The sequence below is a fragment of the Gambusia affinis genome, linkage group LG08 (genome assembly GCF_019740435.1).
Source record: "Gambusia affinis linkage group LG08, SWU_Gaff_1.0, whole genome shotgun sequence".
Taxonomy (NCBI): Eukaryota; Metazoa; Chordata; class Actinopteri; order Cyprinodontiformes; family Poeciliidae; genus Gambusia; species Gambusia affinis.
In genome coordinates this window covers 13,804,641-13,832,317 of record NC_057875.1, presented here as the reverse complement: position 1 = coordinate 13,832,317, position 27,677 = coordinate 13,804,641, and the positions used below count along the sequence as shown (strand labels likewise).

At 40.7% G+C, this 27,677-nt stretch overlaps 2 protein-coding genes and 1 non-coding gene across 7 annotated transcripts; 1 reads left to right on the top strand and 2 right to left on the bottom strand.

The window, feature by feature from the left end:
• Positions 1–4,195: 4,195 nt before the first annotated feature.
• Positions 4,196–4,268, bottom strand: trnar-ucg. The gene has a single exon. It is a non-coding gene; the product is annotated as a tRNA-Arg (tRNA).
• Positions 4,269–4,462: 194 nt separating this feature from the next.
• On the top strand, positions 4,463–15,569 carry polg (polymerase (DNA directed), gamma). Of its 5 annotated transcripts, none has more exons than XM_044125001.1 (23): positions 4,463–4,563; positions 5,372–5,969; positions 6,580–6,775; positions 6,864–7,031; positions 7,141–7,287; positions 7,361–7,440; positions 8,211–8,393; positions 8,950–9,092; positions 9,217–9,340; positions 9,436–9,657; positions 10,240–10,351; positions 10,542–10,622; positions 10,729–10,842; positions 10,925–11,085; positions 11,158–11,211; positions 11,283–11,400; positions 11,828–11,963; positions 12,084–12,330; positions 12,405–12,527; positions 12,629–12,797; positions 13,990–14,198; positions 14,281–14,441; positions 15,050–15,569. In XM_044125001.1, the coding sequence occupies exons 2-23, from the start codon at positions 5,398–5,400 to the stop codon at positions 15,112–15,114; spliced, it is 3,585 nt and encodes a 1,194-aa protein (XP_043980936.1). In that variant the 5' UTR covers positions 4,463–4,563; positions 5,372–5,397; the 3' UTR covers positions 15,115–15,569. The 5 variants fall into 5 exon arrangements, with proteins under 5 accessions (XP_043980936.1, XP_043980932.1, XP_043980935.1 ...); XM_044124997.1 differs by having other exon boundaries at positions 10,726–10,842; XM_044125000.1 differs by having other exon boundaries at positions 4,554–4,575; positions 10,726–10,842.
• fanci (FA complementation group I) lies at positions 14,536–26,807 on the bottom strand. Its single transcript, XM_044124995.1, has 37 exons — positions 26,539–26,807; positions 26,336–26,408; positions 26,082–26,212; positions 25,313–25,466; positions 25,176–25,233; positions 25,038–25,079; positions 24,783–24,906; positions 24,600–24,685; positions 24,377–24,509; positions 24,202–24,279; positions 23,966–24,102; positions 23,699–23,879; positions 23,073–23,160; positions 22,729–22,859; positions 22,582–22,652; positions 22,375–22,489; positions 22,171–22,293; positions 21,950–22,018; positions 20,956–21,057; positions 20,677–20,871; positions 20,327–20,448; positions 20,055–20,216; positions 19,473–19,652; positions 19,180–19,346; positions 19,033–19,100; positions 18,823–18,939; positions 18,693–18,744; positions 18,479–18,606; positions 16,962–17,027; positions 16,776–16,872; positions 16,504–16,688; positions 16,362–16,418; positions 16,232–16,291; positions 16,063–16,131; positions 15,573–15,668; positions 15,362–15,463; positions 14,536–15,241 (listed from the first exon to the last, which is right to left on the bottom strand). The coding sequence occupies exons 1-37, from the start codon at positions 26,629–26,631 to the stop codon at positions 15,179–15,181; spliced, it is 3,975 nt and encodes a 1,324-aa protein (XP_043980930.1). The 5' UTR covers positions 26,632–26,807; the 3' UTR covers positions 14,536–15,178.
• Positions 26,808–27,677: the final 870 nt, after the last annotated feature.

Below are 27,677 nucleotides of genomic sequence, written 5' to 3'. Positions count from 1 at the left end.
TTCGAATAAAAAAAAACTGCATTTTTTTCCCCTAATAATAACAAAAAAAATATTTCCAATCTAAATTGAACTGGGCTTATGATGCTCTAATTATCTGTTGGCTCTTTAGTGCTCCCCAGGGCCAAGATTCCCTACTTTTAATGAGAGTTGTGATTGGCCTACTTCTGAAACTAGATTATTTCACATCACAAGGACTAATTCGCACATATGTTAGAAGAAAAAAATCCCAAATTGTTCCTGAACATAACAGAAGGCCTGGGGTCCTAGAAGCCTTTAACATTCTGGGGATTTGTCCAACAAGGGTTGTTTAAAGACCATTTAACGCTGTGTGCGCTCTTATTGTAAATGATACACAAGGGTGTTTCCACCCTTTAAATACGATATCTGCTCTTGTGAAAAAATTATTTCTTTTTAAAAATCATTTGTAATAAGCGTCCATCATCATCGTTGAAAAATGTCAAACCTGGAAAGATTAAATACATTTATAATGTACGGATACGAGAGGAGATTTGCCGATTTCCAGAGGCGTTTCTGACCTGTGTGTCGCAAGCAGAGCAAAACTCTGGAGCCAAAATGTCTTCAATTTGAGGTCGTGCTGAATCTTCCAGGTGGATTTTCCCTGCGTTTACATCTGGTTTCCATGCAGACAGAGTCAATAGATCCTTCTCCATCCTCGGTCCTCCAGCTTCTGCCTCTCTTCCAGCCTGCGCTCTTCCTCCACTGTCTGACAACCAGCTCCCGCACTGACATCATGCCAGGACCAGGGCCGCGAATTGACCAATCACAGACTAAGAACTCTGCAAAGATCTTCAAATTGCACAATAATGTCCGACTCCAAGCTGTTTTCACGTGATTTTTGTTTTTTGTGCTTCTAATTAATTGTGTAAGCGAATCCAAGTTGCGTTTTAATTTTTGCTGTGAACAATTTAAGCCTTTTGAACTTTTTCTGTTTCAGTCATGATACAACCACTGACTTCAATATTTTTAGATACTTTATGTAAACAGACCTATTGCAAATTAACGCATGAGCTTTATATGCTTGTGCGATGCTTTGCTAATTGATCATCTACCCTGAATTTAGTCCACGTCTTTCCCTTAACTCTAACCATCTCCCTGAGAAAAAATAGATACCCTCCAAGCATGATGCTGTCACCACAATGTTTTACAATGGGAATGGTCTGGACAGGGTGATGTGCTGTGACGGTTTTCTGGAACACCCAACGTTTTGCTTTTAAGTTCTATTTAGGTGTATTGGAGCAGAGCACCATCTGCCACATGTTTGCTGTGCACCCTATATGGCTTATGACAATCTGGAAATGGGACTTCTTACAGCTTTCATTTGGGCAGTTTTGTATGACTCAAAATATTTCTGTTCATAGAAGATTTTCTTCTTTGAACATGGCTATAAGGCAGTATCTTGTGATACATATTTGTAGCCTAACCTTTACTTTAAACTTTTCCATCAACTTATAGCGACCATGCTGTGTTCCTTTTGGTGCTGCTTGTTCACAATGATCTCTAACAAATGCTGAGCCCTTCATAAAACAACTGTGAGAATAATGTATACAGAAGTGGATCCTATTTACTAGTTAGGCAGCCTGAAGCCAAACAGTTGTGCTTGTGTAGAAACATCAAAGTTAGGGGTGCTAAATACATAAACTTGCCACGCTGTAAGATTTTCATTTATTAAAGAAGTCTGAAAACCTTTTTTTTTTTCTTCAAATTATCCACTGCTTTGCATTGGTCTATAACTTAAAACCAAAATGATAATAATAAATAGAGGACTTTTAAGACACTATTCTGTTGTTACACATTGTGGAGCTATGGATTCCAAAACATGATGCCCCGATTTTAGTCTTAAAACATTTCTCATAATTGTCATTATTGAAGTAATTTAAAGGCAATGTTTGCTGTTGTTCTGTAAAACGTTAAAAGCACAGTTAAAGAAATAAAATAAAAGCATGAAAAGTTACATTAGAGTCTTTAATGAGTGTAAATCGCTTACTATTAGAGGACTATAAATGGCTGCAACTAAGTGTGAGCTCTCTTGAGAAATAGAAGATCTTTGAGATTTGCATTAGGTTTTTTTTTTTCTTTTGGCAAATTAACATTATGATCCATTGCTAAGATTGGACTGAAAAGTTCCCTCCAAATGTGTGTGAGGAGAAAAAATAATTTCTCTGAGTAGTTTTAAAGATGACACCTCCTCCATTAGATAATGATGACATTAGAAAGTTTCCAGGATGAATAGTCAGATTAAAAGTATTGGCCATAGTGTTTCACTTATGTGACTGGAACTGGGATTCTTATCTTTTTAATATTTTGAGCTATTGTTGTATGCTGAATGTCAAATGCCTCCTAAATAATTTTTGGTAATTATTTTAAATGTCTATTTCAGGCTACGTACCTACCTGCCAGATGACAAATTAAACTGCCCAACAAGTAGGTAAAACTCTAACCTTTATTTCAGCTGAAGTCTGTCTGGTATAATTTGGTAATTAAAACTCACAGAAAATAATTTTAGGTCCAGTAATTAAGATCTCCAATACACTTGTTTGCTTATGTTCTTATTTATTCATCTCTCTACTTTGACCTCAGACAGACACACAGACCTGCATGACACAGGGCAAATGAATAAGAATGAAGTTATGTTTTAAGCTAGCAACAATCAATGCAACTGTCCATTTACTGACATAATCCATGACTAATATTTGGAAAGCATGAAACAGAAGCATCCATGAGACTCAAAGCATTCAAGTTGCAAAGTAAACCAATGCCTACTGTTTCTCACGCACAGACACGAGTGACTGCAGAGCGGCATTCTTCACAGCATTCCAAAGATATTGTCTGGATGAAAGAGAAAATATATTATTTTAATGTTCTCTGGCATATTTAACAGGACAATGGGAGGCAGTGAATTATGCAGCTACTCACACGCTGGAGGAGGCCCTGTCTAAAGAAGAGCTTGTCTGGAGGTTGGAAATCAAGTCCCACAGCCTTTAAAGAAAAGGAAACAGAAGAGTTTTGCCACCTTGGGGAAATACTTGTTAGAGCGACAAACTGAAAAAGACAAATAGATCTGTCTTGTATCTCCAAACTTATTAAGAGGTAAGTTTGGAGAAACTGGACAACTAACTAAATAATACTTGTCCAATCTAAAAATCTGGTCAGTGTACAACTCTGATCAGATGAGATTGCAACTAAATATTGAAGCCTAAAAATGAAACACTACTTGTGGTGGCAAACTCACTATGCACGAGTCTGAACAAACCATCTCTATCCCGGGTGGAAGCATCATGTTGATGGGACAGTAAATATGGGTGGAGTTAAAGAAAATGCCTGTAACTAAATACAAAGTAATCCTAGAAGCTATAGAATATTTATAATATGTAAACACCACCCAGCAGGACAATGGCCATAAAGGTTAGAGATCAAATTTGTTGACTCTCAACGCTAGTCATGTGTTACATGACTCCGCTCCAGCATACCTGATTTAAATGAGAGCATTGCCTCCTTGGGATGCCATCAAGTGCTGCTGAAGTCTGTAAATCAGACTTCTGTAATTCTGAAAACAGAATATGACTGAACATAATGATTGGAGAAGCTCACATTAGCATATAATGTTAGTAACTCTTCTTTTCTCCCCCTACAAAGGTGTTAAAATGGACAATGAAAACTATTCATTTATGTATGGTCCACCAAAATAACATAAATAATAAAACAATTCTGGCATTTTGTTATAGAGTAAAAACACCAATTATTGATAAAGGAAAATGAAGCTGTAAAAGACTCAGACAGGTTTTTTTTAGCAGTCTATATACTGCAGTGCCGTTTATCCCCGCGTCTCTCTACTCCCCCTCCTGCCCGCCAACAGTATGGCTACAAATAATTTAAAATAGCATTTATAGTTCAGAAAATGCATTTAGCTCCTGAATTTCAAATCTGATGTGGATGTGCAATGTAATCCAGTGGGGTGAGAGGGCCAAGCACTAAAACAAGACCGACAACCAGGCTTCCTTCGCCTTTGAGTCCACTTTAGAAGCCAAGCTCAATATGTCAAAATAAATCTAAAACCTGCTGCAGTTTCCATTGTCTCTAATGTCAAATGCTTGGCGGGTTGAGCATGCAGCTCGGGGACTATTTAAATCAATGAAAAGACTTCACACAAAAAAATCAACGCTAAAACAAAAATATGCGACCGCGGCAGGACTCGAACCTGCAATCTTCTGATCCGAAGTCAGACGCCTTATCCATTAGGCCACGCGGCCCAGACATTATAACAATCGAACGTTGACCTATATCAATATTTACCGTCTGGTTGGCTGTTATATTTTTACAAAGGGTGGCGTGCGTATGGAGTGGTTTGCAAAAGAAACAAGAACCATCATTTCCGAACAAGTCTTTATCCTATGTATTTATTTTACGCATTTAAAGGTTTATGAATCATCCAGACCGCGTGGTGTCACTATAGTTTAACCTTTTGGATTTGGTGTTAAAACTCAAACTGGATGCCTTCGTTCGATTAGAAGCGGACTTCACAATAAATCCCACCACCTGAAACAAGTAAGCTAGAGTGTGCGTTTCTCTCTTGTCCTCTGTCACCGAGTTAAAAAAAGCTACGTTTAATGATTATATAGTAAGTTACTTCCAGATGAACACGTGAGAGCAGTGTTTCCAAACAGTGTTTTTGTGGTGAAAAAGAATTCTGGCTCATGTATTTGCAGAGAGCTGAGAATTGTGAGGAGGCTTGTGCCTATTTTCAGTGGTCATCAACTATATCCAGTTATAGCAATAGAAAGTTGAATGGAAGGAAAAAGGTGAGGTAGAAAAAAGGTGGTAAGCAATAGCGCTAACCCCAACCTTAAGAGGGTTGTGAAGCCATTTCATCATACCATATATCAGATCTTATGGCTGACAAGTAATCATGCGAATTATATTAAAAAACTAAACCAAGTATATCAACAGATTTGTACAAGGTAAAGTTCTAGTCGTGATTACTGTCATTGTCTAGGTTCGCTTTGGCTTTCATTAGGGTTGATCAGATTCAGATTCAAACACTGGCTCAAACATGTAAAGCAGAGCCTATTCTACCTAAACACAACTCAGATGCTTCAGAATCTGTTGAAATATGTCAAAAGTCTGCCTGGAGCTGATGTTTGCTAACAGTTAGCTGATCAGTTTAGCTCTTGTGACACTTATGATGTCACTGATCCAAATACACCCAAGGAAGAATTTGCTATGTTTTCTTCAATACGCCTTTTTAAAGCTTTTTTTTGTGAAACCTGAGAGTGGAAAATCATACTTCTGGATATTGTTTCATCATCAAAGAAGTCACGTGAGGTTAATTTGCTGTTATCTGATTGTCCTACAGCTCTGGTGAGACGTCCGCATGAGGTGATGTTGCATTTGTCACGCTGTCCTCTCAAGAGGACGTTTGTCTCTCTGCGATGGAGGTGTCTAAGGTCCTTCTACTCCACCAAACCTTGCTCACTGCAGGGCGAGGACTCGACGGAGACCCGCCTGAACCCCCTTAACATCCAGATGCTTTCCAGAAACCTCCATGAGCAAATCTTTCGTGGCATTGAGCCAGAGTATAGGGAGGAAGCTGTGGAGCGCAGCATAAGGCACTTGCAGAATCACAATTTGTGGGGGAAGGAAACCTCACTGCTGCCTGATGTCAACCTTAAGCTTCCGCAGATGTATGGGAAAAACATAGATGATCACTTTCGCATCTTGGCTCAGAAGCAGAGCATTCCCTACCTTGAGGCCGCCTCAAAGCTGCAGCAGGCCGACCTCCCACCCATGCCTCAGGAATGGAGATGGGAGGTGGGCTGGACCCGCTATGGGCCTGATGGGGAATGTCAGAAAGTGGATTTCCCAGATGAGTCTGCACTAGTGTTTGATGTGGAGGTGTGCATAACGGAGGGGCAGTGCCCTACACTGGCTGTGGCTCTTTCTCCTACCAACTGGTGAGAAACAAATATAAATATACAACATGCAAACATGGGAAAACCATTGTGGTTATTTTGCCTTGTAAAAGAGTTATTGACTCCTAAATGTTTTCACATTTTGTCACGTTCCCACCACAACCGTCAGTGTATTAAACTGAGATTTTGTGTGATAGACCAACACAAACTCTGTTAACTATGAAGCTAACAGAAAAGAAATTATGGTTTTCAATAATTTTTTATAAATAACTATTTTGTAATGTGGCGTGCTTATGCAATATGTGGCATGTTGATGTATTCAGCCTCTCGTAGGCAATACCTTGTAGACTCACCTGCCCCTAAACCTTTTCTACTACATCATCTCTGACCTGTCTGCTGGGTTTCTTGAGTTTCATGATGCCGTTTGTTCTCTAACAAACCTTTTCAAATATACTTGAAAACTATTTTCCTCCCACTTCACAATTATTCACGACTTTATCTTTGTCAGTCACATAAATTCAAATAAAATCCATTGAAGTTTTTGGTCATAGCATGACAAATTGTGAACAACTTTAAGCAGTGTGGATACTTTTGCAAGGCACTGTATGTGCTGAGAGTCTTAACTTCCTGCTATGATGCTTTGTCTTGTCAGGTACTCCTGGTGCAGTAAACGTCTAATTGAGGAACGGTACTCTTGGTCAAACCAGCTCACTCTTGCAGACCTCATTCCCCTGGAGACGCCGTTTAACTCTTCCCGCCCTCCAGGCGGTCAGTGGAAGGAGAGGCTCGTAGTGGGTCACAACGTTAGCTTTGATAGGTCTTTCATCAAGGAGCAGTACCTTCTGAAGGTTAGGTTTGATGTTCTTTTGTATTTTTCTTTAATAATAAAGTTGGTCACGTTATTATCAACTAAGGCATCGCTTTTGTTGCATTCAGGGTCCAAATACACGCTTCATGGACACCATGAGCCTTCATATGGCCATTTCTGGGTTGACGGCCTTCCAGCGCACGCTGTGGATGGCCAACAAGCTGGGTAAGAAGAGGGGCCTTCAGGAGGTTAAGAAGCACATTAAGAAAACTGGACAGAAGAGGGAAGGCCCAATGGTTCGTGTTCTTTGTTTCACTCTAATTTACTTGTAATACTTATAAATTGAATTTGGATTTTGGAAAGTTGTTTTTCGCATTAAAAAAACCCTCCATGTTTTGTTAATAGATTGGCTCCTGGGCCTGGGTGGACATAAGCAGCATTAACAATCTAGCCGACGTCCATGCTCTATATGTGGGAGGGCCGCCACTGCAGAAAGAGGCCAGAGACATTTTTGTGAAAGGAACTATGCTTGATGTCAGGAACAACTTTCAGGTTAGAAATAAGTAAAAAGTTTAATATTAACTGGAGTTATGGAGTGTTAATGTGCTTTTGTTGCCATCTACAGGAGCTAATGCAGTACTGTGCTATGGATGTAGAGGCCACGCATCAGGTCTTCACAGAGCAGCTGCCACTCTTCATGGAGAGGTTTGTAGACCCACAAACATAAACATCAGAAGTATCTATACTCCTTCAACTTGTACACATTTTGTCACATTGCTTTGGCTCACATTTATGTGATTGGCCAACGAGGAGCAACGCACAATTGCACAGTGGTGGAAAAATCAAAATCTGACAATTGTTCTCAGCTCCACTGAGTCAATACTTTGCAGAACTACATTTCCCTGCACTACCAGCTGAACATGCTTATCTAGAGCTGGACATTTTGGACCTTTTTTTTTTTTCTTTTTGCAAAATTCCTCAGGTTCAGTCAGACTGAATGGAGAGCATCTGTGCTAGGGATACTCTCTCTGTTGAAGCAAAGCATTCCAACAGCATGACGCTACCACTGCCATGTTTCTCTGTTAGTATTGTGTGTTCAGTATGATGTCCAGAGTTAGTTTTCTGCCACACATAGTGGTTTGTGTTTGGTTATAAAGATCAGTTTTGGTCTGGTTCAACTGAACCAAATGTTGAAAATTGTGCATTTTTGTCCCGTAAATTATAGTTCAAATAAAATATATTAAAGTTTGGGGGTGCATTGCAGCAAAATGTTGAAAAGTTTAAGTTTGTAAGGCTGTAGATTTGTAAGATTTATTATTAGATTAGAGACCAGGGCCAGATGATCTGTGCCTTGTATTGATTGTTTTTATTTGGTGTCCTTCTAGATGTTTTGGAGTGTGTCATAATGTATTTAGTGTGAAGAGTCATCTTACGCTGCCGTTAAAAACTTAGTCTCCTCCTCTGCATTTGGTAAGGTGTCCACATCCAGTGACGTTTGCTGGGATGCTGGAGATGGGTGTCAGCTACCTTCCCGTCAATCAGAACTGGAACCGCTACCTGGAGGATTCCCAAGATGTTTACGAAGAGCTTGAGAGGGAGATGAAGAAGTCTCTGATGATTCTAGCCGACGATGCCTGTCAACTCCTGCAGGATGACAGGTCAGAGAGTAACTGACAGGGTCCCATGCTGCTGGCTGTCTTGTAACATTTTATTCTATTTCAGATTGTGTCTTAAGATAATACTTCTGGATAAGCCACATGTTTACATTTCATCTACTCATCGGTTCCCTTTACGCCCTCCACTCTTAATAGCTGGGATCAGAAATACAAGAAACCAAGCAGTGTCTTCAAATATGAAAAAATATATATATATATTTTAAATGTGTGTTTTGGGGCTCTTTCTATGTAATTTTATGCAATATTTAAATTGAAATTCCAAAATAAAACAAGTAGTTTTGTTCTAAGATTTAAAGTTTTGTTATTAGGTTTGTGAAGTTATTTTTGTAAGTATGGAACATTCATGGTGGTTCCTTATTTTCAAAATTAAACCAAATTTCAAATGGTTTCATTTAACATTTTCAGGCGTCATTTAGCCCTCACAGCATTAGACCAGTTTTATTTTGCTGGGCTCTTTGGGTTGTTATGTTGATAACTCTCTATGCACCGCTGTTATGGATTAATATCTAAACAAAAATCACATGGTTTATATTTTAAGGTACAAAGAAGACCCCTGGCTTTGGGATCTTGAGTGGGACGTTCAGGAGTTCAAGCAGAAGAAAGTCGCTGCTAGCAAGAAGAAAAACTCCAAAAAAGCAGCTGAAGCAAAGATTTCCACTCCCCTTCCAGACTGGGAAGATGGTATATCATTTCTTTAAATTTTCTTACTTTACTACTGCTACTACTACTACTACTTTACTACTGCATTAACTGTTTGAAGTTAATGACGATGCAAAAAACTAAAGCAGCTGGTTATTTTTTTCAGACCCAGGCCCGCCATCCGAGGAGGAGATGGCAGGTCCTTGTTCCAGCAGGCTGGCCGTTGAGAAACTCAAGGAAACAGTGACTCGTCTTCCTAAGAGAAGGCAACATCTTCCTGGACATCCAGCGTAAGCTTATTCCTGGACACCACAGTCATCTATTACTGGACATTTCACTCTTTTCTTTCTGAAAACCTCTCCTTCTTCGACCCGATGTTCTCTAGGTGGTATCGTAAGCTGTGTGAGAAGATGTCCGAAGACAGCTGGTCGCCGGGAGCCAGCCTCATCAGCCTGCAGATGAGGCTGACGCCGAAACTGATGGGTCTGACGTGGGACGGCTTCCCCCTGCATTACACAGAGAAACACGGCTGGGGATATCTGGTTCCCGGACGGAGGGATAATCTGAATTCTCAGGAGGAAAATCAAGAGTCTCTGTGCCCACACAGGTGCATGGCTTGTTGCTCTTCAAGTAAAAAGACTCGACACACATTCTAGAAGAGAAGACCTCTTTTTAAAGAGTAGCTGGTAAATGCAAAAGTCTGAATCGTCTGTACCAGATTATCTGCAAAGTGGACAGAGTGCAATGAAAAATAACAAGTAAGGGAACTCTCTAATGTAGACTATAAAAGAGCAGAGCAGTCATTTCACTGGGTCTACCTGCAGTCAAATGTTGTTGACTAAGATGTGCTGAAGCTCAGAGGAAAACATTTCATAACTTTGAAATAGTTCAACAGAAACATACAAAAAAAGCAGAAATATTTACAGTATATCAACCTTAATTTTTGAGCTGTGTTCTTAACATGTGGCCTCAGGTTTTTTTTATCATGCTGGAAAAATGCATGAAGAATAAAAATGCCAGGAAAATTTTCTTTTTGTTTTGTGAAATTTTACTCTTAGTCATAAATATTCATCTTTCTCTAAGGATATTCTTTTAATTTATGTGTAAAACAAGAATATTATGTAATGAGACTCATTGCCTACTATTGTGTTGATCATTTAACCTCAGTTTTAAATGTGTGTTTTCACAGAGCCATTGAAAGGATATATAAAAAATATTGTGAGCAGAACAGCAAGGAGCAGCCTGAGTATCTATACCCTTCAGATGATCTTGTGTGGACCGACAGCACAGTGTGGACAAAGGTGCTTAACAAATATAGAAATATAGTGATAATTGAAATATTTGTCCCCCAAGGAAGCACTAATATGATTGTTTTCTTCGTTTTTGCTGCTGGTCCTTCAGTCAGTAGTGTTATGAGTAGTTAATCGTGTCTACATTTTCTGTGATGACTTGTACTGACTGTGATTTGTTTGTGTTTTTCTGCGCTTAAAGGTGGAGCAGTTAAGCTCCTTGGAACATTTCCCAGAAGAAAATGAAGCCAGAGTGGTAAAAAACGAGAAAAAGTTAAAGACGGTCAGTATGGACCGACCAATTCTTTCTTGTTATGGAGTTAGGCTTTTTGACCTGTTGTGATTTTTAACTGGGATTTATTCTATTCTATTGAATCCTTTATCAGCAGTCCCACGATCCCTTTTCTCTCAGTGAGGAGAGTCGCTGCCACTATCACCATGGAAACGGCCCCTACAATGACATAGATATTCCAGGTTGCTGGTTTTTTAAATTACCTCACAAGGTGAGCAACTTTAATTTCACTTTGATGCCCTTAATGGCTCCATTGGGTTGTTTTTTTTCACTCTGACTAATCGCTCCAACAGGACGGTAACCACAACAATGTAGGCAGTCCTTTTTCAAAGGACTTCTTGGCTAAAATGGAGGATGGTACGCTAAGAGCAGGAAGAGGTGAAACCAACGCAACACGAGCTCTGGAGATCAACAAGATGATGTCTTTCTGGAGGAACGCTCACAAACGGATAAGGTATCCATCTGTTGTTCGGATCACAGTCAGAACTGAACATGGGTTTAACTCAGTCCTTTTGTTTCCTCCAAGTTCTCAGATGCTGCTGTGGCTAAGGAAAGGGGAACTTCCTCGTAATGTCAGCAGGTATGTATGGCGCTTTGCATTCCAGAAATAAAAACAAACTATTATGTATCTAACTTTGAGTCTTCCAAAAGGCATAAGGACTATGATGAAGAGGGCCAGTATGGGGCCATCGTGCCTCAGGTCATCACAGCTGGGACTGTGACCCGCAGGGCTGTGGAGCCAACATGGCTGACCGCCAGTAATGCTCGGGTAAGAAGATGAGCTGATGCAGAAAATCGGAGAATGTCTGCAAGAAGTTTACATCGATGCTTTTTCTCAGATGATTTTACAACATTCAGATTGTTGGGTTTCCTAGGGTTGGGCTGTGGAAGTTTAATGTTATCCTGTTACTTGATTGTATTGAATAAGTTTGGGATCATTTTCCTGTGGGAATGCTGCATTGTGTGTCTTACTTCCATCGGATTCAAACCGTTTCATTTGGAGAAAAATAAAAAATAAAAATTTGAACGAGACTTCTAAACCATATTACCAGCTGTCGAGCATGGTGGTGGCCATATTATGTTTTAGTTTATATTACATGTCTGTTTGAAGACTGTAAAATCATCAATTTACTAGTCAGTTTTAGACTAAATGTATATAATATTATATTTAAAATGTTCTTTTGTTTCTTCCTCAGAGGGACCGAGTAGGCAGTGAAATGAAAGCCATGGTTCAGGTACCACCTGGATATCACCTGGTTGGAGCAGACGTAGACTCTCAGGAGCTTTGGATTGCTGCTGTACTCGGAGAGGCTCACTTTGCTGGCATGCATGGTAAAATGAGTCCCTATAAAATTGGGCTTCATATCTTAAAAAACAATGCAGTATGTTTTTTTTTTTTGCTTGTTTTGTTTACTTTTCACTTGTAATCTTGCCTGAATACGTGTGGCCTAGGTTGCACAGCATTTGGCTGGATGACCCTTCAAGGAAAGAAAAGTCAGGGGACCGACCTGCACAGCAGGACCGCAGACGCTGTGGGCATCAGCAGAGAACACGCTAAGGTGTTCAACTACGGGCGGATATACGGGGCAGGACAGCCATTTGCAGAGAGGCTGCTGATGCAGTTCAACCACCGCCTCAATCAGACAGAAGCTGCCAGTAAGGCCAAGCAGATGTATGCTTTAACTAAGGGCGTTCGCAGGTGAGCTCAGCAACGTGAATGGAGAAGGTTTCAGTAGTTGGAGGCGATTGCTGTTTCTATGTTTTCCATGTCAGATACCATCTATCGGAGGAGGGCGAGTGGCTCGTCAGTGAGCTGGATATAGATGTGCAAAGGGAGGAGAATGGAAGCGTCTCATTGGAGGATCTGCGGAGGATCAGTAGACTTGCATCGCAGAGGTAACAGAGCGAGTCCAACCAAGCAGAGGAGCTTTCCAGATTCCATCTCTGGATACCGTTGCCTCTTACCGTCCATGTGTGTGTTTGCCGTAACGTCTCAGCTCCCGGCGAAAGAAGTGGAATGTTGTGGCCAAACGCGTCTGGGCCGGAGGCACGGAGTCGGACATGTTCAATAAGTTGGAGAGCATAGCTCACTCAGCGCAGCCGGCCACTCCTGTTCTAGGCTGCAGGATCAGCAGAGCTCTGGAGCCCAAGGCGGTAAAAGATGAGGTGAGACAGTTAAAAAAAGAAAACAAAAAACTTTATGTTCATTGTTAATATAAATGGGCTGTCAAATATGTCATACAGAATCTTTTTAGTACTTAAAATTCCAGCAATAAATGTTTTTGTTTCTGTATTATGAATTGGATGCTGTTTTTATAATTTCCTTACTTGAAGATGAACACACACTTTGATAGAATGGAACGTTCTCATGTCTTTCCTGCTTAAGAGAGTATATAACAATAAGGCTCTGCGTCATGTTGCATATAAACATCAGAGAAACAGAAAGTTACAGATTAATCAAAGGTTTCTCAAAGATTTGAAGTTTTGACTTGTTAAAACCAGTTTTATCCCATTTCTCTATTAGAACTTTACAAATATGCTCATGTTTTTCCTTTCTTGATATTTGAAACTTTATTAATAAAATGTGTATGCTAAGTAAAAAAAAAAAAAACACACAGTTACAGGACTGACTTATTCTGAATTACACAAAGTTATTTGCCGCATGTCTTCCCCCTTTCCTGTCAGCCTATTCTCATATAAGGGACAATAGAGCCCACAAAAAGACCCCCTGGAGGGGTAAAAAAAAAATAACATTGACCATTCACTCGTGTTAAGATTGCTAAATCCTTCATTATTTAGTATGACTGTACAAAACGCTTCTTCTTGCAATAGATTGTTATTTTTTAGGACCACAGGTGATGCCACACTGTGTTTTCGGATACTAGTGGAACCTTGTTCAACTGTGACAACAGAATCAGAAAGATAATATTTTAGTCTTTTATATTAGCAACTAGCATGGCCAGCAGTCATTTTTAGTCTGTGTGTTCTCTGTACAATGTGTGGATCCTTACCTCTAACTCTGAAGCTGCCAGTATTTCTTAGTGCATCTTTTACAATCAGAGCATGGCTTTTCATAAGGAGCTTTCTGTTATAGTCTATCGCCCTCTTGTGGTCGTCTGAATTAACAGCAGACATGCCGCTGTTAAAAACGGAATTTTTTAAGATCCTTAAAGCTTCGTCTTACTGATGGTGATTAATAGCTGACTCTTTATTTATTCAGTAATATCTTCCACACTGCAGAGGAGGTATAGCCTATATATGCTGCATTGACTGATCCAGCATTAAATCAACTTTAGTCTAAGGCTGATTTCTCAGTGCACCCCTTATTCTCATCTAAATCCTAATTTGATTTTTCCAGTTTATCACTAGCAGAGTGAACTGGGTGGTCCAGAGCTCCGCGGTGGACTATCTGCACCTGATGCTGGTGGCCATGAAGTGGCTCTTCGAGGAGTACAACATCGACGGCCGCTTCTGCATCAGCATCCATGACGAAGTGCGCTACCTCGTCCGCAGCGAAGATCGTTACAGAGCAGCGCTGGCGCTGCAGATCACAAACCTGCTGACAAGGTCATTGTGCAAAACACTTCTGATTGTCTCCATTATCGCTCCACAGTTTATTTATTAATCATGGCTTTTTTTTAAATTACAGGTGTATGTTTGCCCATGCGTTAGGCATGCAGGACCTTCCGCAGTCGGTGGCGTTCTTCAGTGTGGTTGACATTGACCAATGTCTGAGGAAGGAAGTTACTATGGACTGTGTGACTCCTTCCAACCCCACTGGTATGGAGAGGCGATACGGTATTCCACCTGGTGAGCTCTGGTCCTTTTTCTTTAAGTGCCAACATTTTGTTCAGTAAAGAATGTTTTTAACACATCCACAGTACAGTGAAGACAAGAGGAAGTCTGAAATGCAACAGGAAGTATTTATTTTGCCAAAAGGATCCAGAATAAAACTCTAGCCGCTCAGCACTTTGGAGTTGTATTCCCGACTCTTATCTTATTTGCACTGAAAGGTTTTTCTGGAACAGAACAACAGAATTATTAATCATTTTGATTAAATTTGTTTCCTTAAACAATTTTCACCAGTAATGGTAAATAAAATATGCAATATTAAAAGAAAACCTGAGGAAAACAATGTCTGCATCCTAATCTTTCCCTGAAATTAGTGTGTCTAAACTGAAAACTGTTCTCTATTACACCCACACCATCTTCTACTCAGAACAAGCAGTTTGTTTATTAGGAAATTCAACAAAAGAAGCTAAATTGTTGAAAAATGTGTCAATTATGAAAAACAGGAAGAAGCTAATTCCTATTTTAATTAAATAAAACTGTTCACTTCATATTTAAAATATGCTTCTTTTAATAAATTGACATAAATATAACAGATTATTAAACAAAGTGTGCAAAACTTTCCACAGGTGAGGCCCTGGACATGAACCAAATCCTCAGCATCACCAAAGGCTCTCTGAGCAAAGGCAGGTAGCCGTTTCCTGCTGACCAGTGTGACCAGCAGGTTTCTGATGTCGAGGAAAGGAGTCGTTTCCAGCTCACTGTTTTCTCTTCTTCCGCTTGGGCTCCTGGGTCTCCTCTGCATTCTGCGACTCCTGAGTCTGAGAAATAAGAAAGACGAACCACATTTGACGGACCGGTCTCTTGAGAACTAAAATCCCAAGAACTTTTTAGGTTTTTGAATACATCTATTTGGGACACCCTGTGAAGTTTTCACCAACCTCCGCGGTTTCCTCCTGCTCCTGCAGGGCCGCATCCAAGGTGGCAGGGTTGATGCGGAAATCTCTGGAAGTGCTCAGCTTCATGTACTGCATCAGGTTGACCTGGGAAAATGTGCACAAATCATAAGACAGTGGTTGAGTCCCAATTTACACACCACTTTCTTGTTAAATATTTCTGTATTTTGTTTATTAAACTAGATTTTAAACAGACCTTTGATTTCTTTGAGAGAGTGATGAGGTACTTCTCATACTGTTCAATGCTGAAGATCAGGTTGGGGATGGCCGTTGTCTCACGGAGAAGCTTTGCCTGTCGTAAATATTCAAAATCAACAACAAGCACAGCTATAAGAAAGCCTGTGAACCAATCATTGCAAAGTTGATCTCATTAATTCAAAACCCATGTCCTCTAGCGGCCTTCAGCTCGTCTACATTGCTGGGTCTGCGGTCTCTAAACTTTCTGTTAAAATCCTCCTCAGATTTTCTTTGAGTTTTGATCCGGCATATTATCTGGCTAACCAGGCGCAGTGATACCCGGGTCCTTGAGAGTCAGTTTCAACCACAGTTCTGTTTATCTTTACAAAACTCTTGAATTTGCTTCACATTCGTCTCTGTTGCTTTTGCGTCATTTAAAAAAAAAAAAAAATCAACTTTCCATTCATGTTCTCAGCCACGATTCATTCCCACACGGTTAAAGTCCTTACCGACACAGCGGCGTTCACCTCATTCCTTTTCTTCTTCTTCTTGTCATCGCCAGGATTGGATTCTCCACTCTAACCAAGGGGGGAAAAAAAAACAGAAAAAGCTCAATGCTTCCTGTGAAGGATGAGGCTGCCCTTTATGCCAATAATACCAAACTGATTGTGACTTTACCTGGGCGTAAGTGATGAAGGAGTAGCACTGCGGGGTCAGGTGGGAACCAGATAGTTTCACCTGCATAGAGGAAGCATTCACTTAAAAACTCAGAGGAAATGAAAACCTAATGGTAAAGCTTCAGACCTACCAGTTTCTCAAATCTGTTTGGCAGTGACCCGTGCTGGCTGGCACACACCTGGATGTACTACAGTGTAGATTTAACAGAAAATAGGAAAAGTCACACCAGGATACTGGCAGCCACTGAAATGATCAACCGGACGGATACACACGTATTTGACCAGGGTGGTGAGGGTGGTGTAAGTACGACTCAGCTCTCTCAGCAGTGTCACGGTGCAGGTCCCGGGAAGAAGAGCCGTCTGGACCAGCTCGTTTAAAGCGGTCAGCAGAGTTCCCAGCTGCAGGGTCGCCGCCTTCTCAACGGGGTCCTGCTGGCCTGCAGTCTGGGAGGCGTCGGCTGCAACCAGACAAGTTCAGGCTCCATTCACTGTCTGCAGCGTGGATTAATAATCCAACTAAGAATCTTTGGAAAAGGGGATCGTACCGGAGCCAGATTTCTCAGAAGCTGCTTGACCTTTCTTCCTGGCAATCAGCCAGTCCACTTCATCCAGCACTCGGTCAACTTGAGTCAGGACGAGCAGCTGGGGGGAGATTTAAAAGACGGCTTAGAGATACTGGAGAAGGAATTTCACAATAAATCTAAAGCCTGCAGCAGGAGAACGATACGTACTGCTGCTGTTGTTGCTGTTTTCATGTTAACAATGGCAAAATGACACTGCTTCTCCACTTCTACATCCTGATTGGAGAGAGAGAGAAAAAAGCAGGGTTGATTAAAAAACAAATACGGTTATAACTGTTTGCTGTATTGTTTGACTGGTGGAGCGCCCTCCGCATTTATTAGCACCTTCCTCTGGAAAATGTGTAGCACAATTTTTTGCTTTAAAAAATAACCTTTCCCACAATTATTGGGAGCAAAACGGCAACCCACACTGTTGCCGTTTTGCTCTTCATTTTGACTGTTCCTCAACATCTATGACATGATTTAGAGTTGGAGCAAGGGGGATCTTTGGCTACATCCCCAGGAACTCTCTCTGGAGACCATCCAGATCTGTAGACCATCTCTTATGCTTCACACCTTATGAGGTTTCTGTAGGATTTAGCTCATTGTGGCAGGTGGAAAAGAAACAAACCATTAAAACTTCAGAAGAGATATTTAGAAATCTCTTGTAGTTCAAATTCCAAGATGAATTTCTCTGTTCTTGTGGCTTCAGTCGTATCTAACTAAACAAAATGTTCCAGTTAAAGTACCAGAAGAGTCTTATTAAACATTAAAAATGCTTTCCTGGCATCACCTCTAAAAAAACAAATTGTTTTTATGAGGTGCTGATGATCCAGGAGCATCCGTCTGCTACCTCCATCACATCCTACTCTCTGTGCTTGGAGCTGGAAACTTGGCCGTTGCTCCACGGCCGTCTTATTCAGTTTTTGTTTTTTTAAAGGTTTTGTTGGCTCTGGTGGACTTTATTTGAAAGTAGTTTGACAGGAAACAGGGTAATCAGAGAGGGGGAAGACATGCGGTAAATGTCGCCAGGCTGGGAATCGAACCTGCGACCACCGCCACGAGGACTAAGGCCTCAATACGTGGGTTGTGCTTTGCCACTGCGCCACCACAGCACGCCCTTATTCAGGTTTTTATTCCCCAGAGACATGCATTGTCGATTAACTTTAACAGTTAAATATAAAATATTCTACAGCTTCTTTTTAAAGAAGGTATTTATAAAATATGTAACACTGAATCAGTTTTTCATACAGTGAGTAAATGATAGAATTAAAAACAATTGCTGGTGCCATTAAAAGATACAATTTTTTAAGGGACAACATTCAACAAGGGACGAACATTAGAGTGGATTTTGCTGTGAGATGGGAGCAAAAATCATAATAAAAAATTGCATTAAAAAATAAATAAAATAGGTTAACAATCCTGGATGTATTTTCTAATATCTACAGAAAAAAAAAGACGTAAACTCAGAAGTTTTAGAACATTTCTCATCACATCTTGCAACACAAGGAGCGTTAACGCATAATTCACACCCACTGGGTGACATGATGCTGTGGTCTCTGATAGAGCACAGAAAGGAAACTACACAGTTCGAAAGCCTTCTATTTTATAATACATCACGCAGTTTTGCGCTGAAAACTGCTCTAAGGAACATCCACAGCCTGAAAAAGTGTAGCAGCATCCAACACCTGATCAATGTCTCCCAACTGGCTGTGAATGTCTTGACAAAGCTCCAACAACAGACTCGCTGGAGTCTTGTAGAGGACCTGCAGGCTGAAGAGCAGTGACAGAAGCCCCTTACAGAACGCAGAGTCCTCTAAAACAAAACAAAAATAAATAAAGAAAGAAAGAGAGTTAACTTCGAAATCAGTTTCTGTGCAATCCCAGATAAAAGCCACCAACCAAAACTAGTTTCTTTGCAGATCTTCACGGTCCAGGTGATCATCTGAAGAAACTGTAAATTTAAAGTAGATGATTTTGATCAAATACTCCACACTTAGCGAGATGGTGTCCACGTAACGATGCACCTTGCCTGTTTAGAAGAGGGCTTTAGCTGACGTGAGAGCACGGTCAAAATGCCGACCAGCACCTGAGCTTCTCGGCTGTTGAACTCCTCCTCACCTCCACTCAACTGAGTGAACAGCGCCCTCTGTCAATAAGCAACAAAAATAATACAAATTTGCACATAAACATATCAGTGGCACAAACAATAGTAAAGGAAGAGGCATTTTCAGGCCTCTACCTGAAACTGCCTGATGTAAAAGTAGTTCATCTCCGCAACATCGTCCTGCTCAGCTTCATCTTCAACACCTAGAAGAGATTTAAATATGAACGAATGCTACTTTTTCCACAGTTGTGACCTTCAGGACGTTTGCAGTGCATCTCTAACCCATGGCAGAAAGCAGCTGGGCCATCTTCTCTGGGTAGCGCTGCTGGCAGGTTGTGAAGATCCTGAGCAGACCGTCCAGACAAAGCTGGGACAAGCTGCAGCGCTTCTCCTTCTTCCCCGCCTCCTCCACCGCGCGCGGGATGTTGGTGTAGCGCCACATCAGGACGCTGCGAGACAGACAGAGATCACCCGTCATCTGCAGCTGTCCCAGCAGGGAGAGGTCAGACTACAAACAGCAACAGAAAGCAAAAATCAAAATCAAAAGGCTCTTAAAAGACGTAGGGATGTCGAACCTTGTCATGTCACAGAGGAAGCGGAAAGTCCTGTCTGAATGCTGTCCATCTGGACCGTCCGTGTGTCCGGTGTCCTCCAGCTGCTGGATCTTCTGAACCGCGACGCTCAAAGCGTAACGCAGAAACTCCCCGCTTGAACGCAACACGGACAGAGCCTCCTCTCTGCTTTGACTGTTATCTCTGGAAAAGAGGAACAATCGGTTGGTTGAAAGTTGGAGGTCAGTGACAGCAATGATCATTTTATTAGTTTTTCTTGTGATACCTACAAACTCAACAATTGTTGCCACTAATGTCAGATGTTAAATTAACAATAAAATAGCAGCCTAATCGTACACACAAAACATTTGAACAGTACGTCTATAAATCTTAGGCAGAACTCATGTAGTATTTAGTTTACTGTAATATTGTTATGCTTTGTCTCTGCTCAAATAAATTTAAGATTGGATAAATTAGTTTGAAAGCTTTTAATACAGCTTTACTAATGGGTACATTAATAACAGAGTGCTGAAAAGCCATTTATGAAACAGTAACACTAAAAGATTGTGAGTTATGCTCTGTGTGTGGAAACCCGAGTGGTTTTACCTGAAGAGGACGGTGATGAGAGTTGACACGAAGCCCATGGAGAGCAAACTGCGAGGCGTTTTGTGTGACGGCCCTCGACCTTTCCCACATTTCTCCTTCAGGATCTCAGACAGTTTGTGGTGGCGGTGGAAGAGTTCGAGAAGCTCCTCAAAGCGCGTTTTACTGCAGGACAGAGACAACAGTTTAGCATCCGCACTTCGTTTTATTCTAACTACATCACTGGAACGGCAAGTGGATTCCTTATATTGAGACATTTAAATAAAACTGTTTACTTGTAGTTTGCTCTGAGGAAGTTGTACTCCATCAGGATCTCGTAGAGTCCCATCACCAGCACAGCGTAGATGTTATTCTTCACTCCAACGCTGGAGCCCAGAGAAAACTCTGCCGATTTGTCCTGATCAATGTAGACAACACACGGATTCAAAAAGCGCTTTGACTTCACAAGTCAATCATAAAACACTAAAATGGATGGAGACGCACAACTGTGAAAGCAAAGGCTTGCTGTTGTATAAATGGATCCACCCCAAAGCTACGCTTTCTAGTAAAATGACTAAATAAATGCTTTTTAATTGAAAGGACATGTCGTTATTAGAGGGGGGGAAAAAAGTTCTCCATTTCCTACCAGTTCAAAATCCTCCAGTTCACATTTGATCATGCGCCTCGTCATGCTCTCCAAGATTGTCTGTAATTCAGATTTGTATCCCGCGTCTTCTTCCTCCTCTTCCTCATCATCGCTGTCATCCACGTTGAGGTTCGCAGCTTGGTGTGTGTTCTGCAGCCACGTCAGGCAGTGAACAGTACAGCTTACCAAATGTGCCTGAAAAACAATGGGAATCACCTCAGAGGACTCATCAACACAAGCGAGACGTGACGGCGAAACGTAACAAATACAGTCGGCTACCAGCGGCTCTTGCAGGTAGACTTGGTCGCCGTGAGCAGTGATGCACGGCTCCAGTTTGACAGGAGGAAGCAGGTCCTGTTCCGGCTCATAGTATCGCCTCACCTGAGGACGCAAATATTTAATATTCACATTTTAATAAAAAAAAAAAAAACACACAAAGAGCCATCCAAATATAGTGGTGCCGTAACCTTAATATCTCACACTTAAGAAAACTTCAACTTTTACTTTGAGTAAATTTAATTTGTGAAGGAGGAGATATGTTAAATATTTGCTCTCCCTAATAATTTTCTTTCTGTGTAATAAGTGTAATAAAAAAAATGCAATTGGTTACACTTTATTTTAAGAGGTGCGTGTAAGACTGACATGATACTGTCATAAACATCACTGCCATGAACATGAAGGGGTCTTTATGAATGATTAGGACTGTTGTCATAAAGTGTCAGTAAGTAAGAAAAGACACTTTTAATGCAAAGTTTACTCTTAGTAATGGACTTTTAATGTAAGTTTTAATGCAAATTTGCATTAAAAGTGTCATTATTTACTGAGTGACACTTCATGACAGTAATAAACATTCATAAAAACTCCTTCGTGTTCATAACAGGTGTTATGTCATGCTTATGACAGTGTCATGTCAGTCTGATGCACACCTCTTCAAATAAAGTGTCACCAAAACTTTTTTTCTAAATGTTTACTTTATTTGATATTTTTCAACAAAATATCAAATTATGATCAATGACTTCCCATTTCCCAGAGGAACAAATGTGATGCAACACAAAGGCACATTTTCTTTATCCCCTCTGAGAAATGAAAACGGCAAAAGAATATGTCATTCCACCAGAGCAAGATGTTTGTTCATCTTTAAAAGTCAGGAGATGCTGCAAGAAAATAGCTACTTACCAAAAGTTATGTTTATACATTTATTTTAAAACTCTCTATTATACCTATGTTTAGGTGCTGCTCGGCTTTATTTTGTAAAAGAGGGTGAAGTACAAACCTGTGAGAGGAGGGTCTGCATGATGGAGCTCGCAAGTTGAGAGTTGCGACGGAGAACGTCATAGAAACCCTGAAAATAAGAAAAAAACTGGATCCCTCAATCCTTCAACAAGCCTTTCAAGGAGCAAAAGGTAAATAAACTGAAACATTTGGAAATTTTTCACAGGTTTTTAGAAAATAATAATCTAAAAAAAAAAACACATGCCATCAAAAGATGTCTACCTCATAGAGCATGAGGCGCACATCGGCCTGCTGGCCCAGGCAGCGGCGCAGGCTGCTGAGAATCTCCAGGCAGAAAGCTTCATTGGCAGCAGAATTATAGCGAGAGTGAACGTCCACTTGGACCTACATGATAGTTTTAAAAGGACTGTAAACACCCCACAAACAAGCGGTCTGTGTCTGTGAGTGGAGATGTTGGATCAATACCTGGCTGGAGGAGACAGCCTGGCTACTCTGACTGGAAGCCAAGCTGCCCAACACCTTAAAGTTTTTCAGCAACAGCAAAAAGCCAGTCACTGCAGACATCCTGCCATCCAGCTGGCTGGTGGAGGGTGACAGAACGGGAAAAACAGTGTAAGGAGGGAATTCATTTCTCTATCGGATGTAACTGATTAACAGCAAAGCTGCTCATACCTGGAAAACATGGCCTTGCGAAGCACCAAAATTAAAGAATCTTTCAGAGACATGCTGACTTTGAGCAGAGGCTGGAAAAGAAAACAGAAATAAACGGTTTAACTGCACAAACCTTTACATCTTCGACGTGGATCTGTGTTTAGGTACCTGGACAGCTTTCAGAAAACCCTGAACGGTCCCCAGAGGCAGATAGGTCAGGTGGTCGAATGTCTCCGTCACCTTGGAGGAGGACTCCAGGAGGATCATGGGAGCAGAGATCACAATGTCAGAGAAAAGGTCTGAAAAGTCAAAAACATTCAAAACTGTGTTAGTTACGGTTTTGAATGTTTGAGGAACAACTTCAACAACATCCAGGGTGCACAGAGAGGGACAAAAATCTGCTAATGTAAGCATTAATTTTCGGCTAGTATGTTTAGTTTCTCTGTCTTTAGATGAAACTGGAGTCATCACTAAATCTAAACACCAATGTAACTATTGGAAATGTTTATTACCCAAGTAATGACTGACAGGTGAGGCAGTCTTTGTGACCAGACGATTCAGGACCTGCTCTAGTATCTCGCTTCTGATTGGCTCATGCATCTGTTGTAGACGGACATGGGTCAGTGAGAAAGTAAAGAAACATTTTAGTCAGATCAGTAATGACACAATTACAGCAAAAGTTTTGTCAAAGGTGATGCAAAATTCAATATATTTTATATGACAGACCAACACAGAACAGCAGAAACAGAAGAGAAAAGATGGAGGGTTCTGACTGTATGCAGCCCCACCTCCTCTGGTTCCCATAAATAAAATGGAGCACAAACAGTTTCCCTCAGAGTTCGCCTAATCAGGATACAGATTAGATGATAAAACAACATCTTGGGCTTTAAACATCCCCTAGACCACTTTTCAATCAATTATCTAAAAATGGAAAGAGTAAAGCTACAAAAACATGTCCGTCCAACTGAACTAAATCATTTTCCTCCTGAGTATGTCCTGCTTTCTGTTGGTGTATCATGTAAAATCCCAATAGAGAACATTAAAGTTTGCTAACAGAATGTGAACAAATTCAAAAGGTATTAAAACTTTTTTTTTTTCGTTTGACACAGCTGATGCCTGAAAGTAAACCTTACTGCACCTTAAAGCCCTGGAGGAGCGTCTGTCCTCCCAGCTTGCAGGCCTGCTGAGACGGGGTCCGGGCTGCAGTAACGGGCCCCTCTGCGGACTTGCCGAACGGTCCAGGTTTGGGCCCGAATGTGTCCATAAGAACGAACCCGAGCTGCACCAATCCCTGAGTGACATGATCCCATCCAAATACGCTGCGCAGAAGCAGAATTCAGTAAAGTTCAGGCATTAATGAAAGCAAATCTGAAGACTTCAGGTGGAAGAAAAGACGCTTCCTCACCTGTTCTTCACTGTGTCCAGGATCATCTTCGCCACACTGCAGTGAACCGGCAGGAGGTCCTGGAGAAACTTCGAACCTTGTTGAAGCTGCTCATCCTTATAGCTCTTAATCACCGCCCCTTTCAAAAGGTCAAACACCTATCAGCAAAAAAAATAAATAAAATAAAATACATTTAACACAAATTTTAATCTGGAAAAAAAAAAAGAAAAGAAGAAAAACAAGGAAGCTGTTCCCACCTGCTCCTCATATCGCTGGATGCGTGCTACTGAGAGCAACAGGGCGACGCTAAAAGGACACAAGTCCCCGTACGATGTCTGCAGAAACACGAACAAATCTACAGCACAGCTGACACAACGAGTTTGATCAAAATGTTGACAATAATCATGAAAAACAAACAGCAAAGAACGTAACCTTAAAGCTTTTGAGGAGCTCCCTCCCGAGCTCATGATCCAGTCTAATAGCAAAGACTATGTGGAGAATAACGGTTCCCTCCACGTGCCTCAACTGGTCCTGTGGAACAGTCTGAACCTCCAGATGCAAGTTCCTGAGAACAAGGATTAAAATGTTTAGGATGAGTGAGCACTGCACTTACGGAGAGTAGAGAGTGAATACAGGAAGGAAAAAACTCGCTCACTCTCCGTCCTTCTGCTCTTCTTCCTGCCGTTCGTCCTGGTCCCTAAAGTAACCGACGATTCCGTCCAGGATCTGCTTCTTACAGCCCTAATTAAAGAATAAAAATTTTTTTTACATTTATTTAGAAGTGGGCAACTCATGCAGACGCGTCTTCTTTCGAAAGCAAAACTTAGAACAAACCCACCTTGGCCGATAATAGCAGCAGCTGATACACCAGTGGCGGGACTTCCTGCAGATCCATCTTGACAAACATTCTGAGGACTTTGTCGACCAAAAACTGCAGCTCCTCTGCTGACAGCGGCACGTCCCTAAGATTAGGCAAGACGAAAAACTGCAATATCAGAGGAGAAAAAGATACTCTACGTGCAACAAGAGATCTGTTACATTCGTTTAATATGATTTTCATCCGCTTAAGAAATGCCACTGAAAGGTTGCTTACCTGAACATGGTTGTCAGGTGGATAACACACTGTGGATCCCATCTGCATGAAAAGTAGGAAGGCAACCTATGAGCTCCTCAGATGGTACATAACTATTGAAACACGGTTGGCGTTAGATAAGAGCCGACACGTCTTTACCTGCTTGAGCAGAGGCTGTTAATCAGCTGCTTTTTGTATTCTTCACCACTGAGTTCCCCTGTAATTACAACAAGTCATGCTTTTGAAATGTATACCTCACATAGGTGTCCTTTCAGAAAACTGACTATAGCATTTACCTTTGCCATAAGACAAGGCTGCACATGCTGCGAGTGCAGTAAGGATCGTAGGAAACAGCTCCAACGATTTCCCGCTGCCCATTTTCCCCACTTTGATGGCGTCGACGAACAGAGCAGCCAGTTTGGCGAGAGATGATCCTGACAGCGTGTGAGTCTGTGTTACGACCACGGAACAGAAAGACGTCACAGCCACAAACTTCAACGGATTTTATATTTTATTATGAAATAAACTGACAAAAAGTAATGTATAATTGCGACGTGGAAGGAGTTTTCCAATTTAATCTAGACACATCTCTAGATGTCTAGATAGTAACTTAACTCTGTGCTCAATTTCTCCACAACTTTCTCCCTGACCTGTCTGATGTGTTTCTTGTCCTCCGTGATGCTATTTGTTCTCTAATAAACCTCTGAGGCCTTCGCAGAATAGCTGGGTTCATTCTGAACTTCAGCTACACACAGACAGTCTCTCTCTGTCAATTACTGGGGCGACTTTTGAAGATAGCTGGTTGCGAGGAATGTTATTTAGTAAAGGTGGGTATTACCAATGTGCTCCACACTTTTCAGACTTCCATTCAAAAAGTGGGACATTTGTCAAATTTAATCCTAATACAATACAGGACAGTTACCATTTTACTAATCACTTTAACTATCAACCAGGAAGAATTCAAAGGGATCAATTTTACAAGGCATAGAGGTAGAGATAACAAATAGGAGACTTTTAGACTAAGATACTTCCAATATTTTCGTCTTTTTTTCTTTTCTTTTTTACCTCCAGCATCAGCAGACCAATGACATCAGCTGCCACCTCAGCCTGAAGATCCCCAGACTCACACAGAGGAATGAGATGCTCATACACCAGAAGTCTGCGATTCGCCCCTTCACTGGAACCAGGTGGAGATCCTACAGACAAGAAAACACAGACTTCTTTTCATACTGCATATAATGCTGCAAAATTAACCACTTCAATATAGCTTTAAATTCGATATAACTGAAGAGAAGTCTCATTATAAGCAGACTGCCTACCTTTAAGTATCCCTTTGAGCATGGTACCGACCTTCTTACCCCTTAGTGCACTGTTGGTTAGTGCTGTAATAAGCTAGAAAAGCATTCAAGGGGAAAATAATATGAAAACAACGCGACATTATAACCAAGAAGAGAAAAAAATAAATAAATAAATAAAAAGATTTTTTTTAAATGAATCAATTCCACTTTGTAATTCGGCCTACCTGGTCATTCGTCAGGGACGACAGGTACTTCTGAAGCTCAACGGTGCTCTCTCCATCGGATAAAGAGACAATTTTGTCCATTTCAGCCTTCATGATAGGAAATTAAAAGTAGGCTAAAAACTCTGTTCGTTATAAATTTCAGCAAGCCCAGTCCGCTTTTGGATCATTTATCTGCTGTTAAAAGTTGAAATGCTGCGAAAAGGGATGGAATGAATCTCTCCGTCAGTCTGAATACGAACTGACTTTGGCAACGCTTTCATAATAACAACAAATTTCCCGCCACCGAACACTTCCTGTTTAAATCCGAGGTTGCCATGTTTGGTTATTACAATTTACCATGCCTTCCTCAAGAAAACATGTCACTGAACAAGCAGGAGTTTATTTAATCACATCCGTCGGACACAAATAACGCTAAAACACAAAATAACAAATCTTATGGTGGTTTCTCGGACCATATTCAGTGATCATCGGATTTTATTACTCTAGAGGGCGCTGTTGCCTAAGTAACCACTTAAACTTACCCTTAAAAGCAAGACGTAGTTCAGAAGTGCTTAAATAATTTGGGTTTAAGTCTTTCTGGTTTGTGCTCATTACAACATAGTCCATATTGGGTACTCTAACCACCTATTGGAAATGTAATATAATTTTTTCATCTCCTCATAATGAAACAGCATTTTGATACATCTGACAATTTGAGGGTTCAAAACAAGATGTAGGGTTTTAATGGCATGGCCAAAACACTTTTGTACTCTTCTCAAACATGTTCTGCTCCATTAACTAACAACAACTGTTAAATGTATTGTAGAATACATATATATATATATATATATATATATATATATATATATATATATATATATATATATATATATATATATATATATATATATATATTTTATTTTGAAATATACATTGTATTATTGTGTCATATACTGACAGACGTAACAAACACTCCACTATAGAATTTAATAGATAATGTTAGCATAAAATATAATTGTTTCGTTCACTATACAGAAACATGAAGCTCGTCTATAATAAAGTAGCTCGATTTGAATCCCAAACATTTTCTCACTATCCTGATGCTATCTGTAGTTTTGCTGGTTAACAGCGCCCTCTGGAGACACATTATGATAACACCA

Coding starts and splice junctions, on each gene's coding strand:
- fanci (XM_044124995.1), bottom strand. CDS start 26,631: ATGAAGGCTGAAATGGACAAAATTGTCTCTTTATCCGATGGAGAGAGC. Junction 24,907..25,037: donor CACCTGACAACCATGTTCAG/GTAAGCAACCTT, acceptor GCCTAATCTTAG/GGACGTGCCGCTGTCAGCAG. Junction 24,510..24,599: donor GAAGAGCAGAAGGACGGAGA/GTGAGCGAGTTT, acceptor CCTTGTTCTCAG/GAACTTGCATCTGGAGGTTC.
- polg (XM_044124997.1), top strand. CDS start 5,398: ATGTTGCATTTGTCACGCTGTCCTCTCAAGAGGACGTTTGTCTCTCTG. Junction 6,776..6,863: donor AGGAGCAGTACCTTCTGAAG/GTTAGGTTTGAT, acceptor TGTTGCATTCAG/GGTCCAAATACACGCTTCAT. Junction 8,394..8,949: donor CAACTCCTGCAGGATGACAG/GTCAGAGAGTAA, acceptor TTATATTTTAAG/GTACAAAGAAGACCCCTGGC.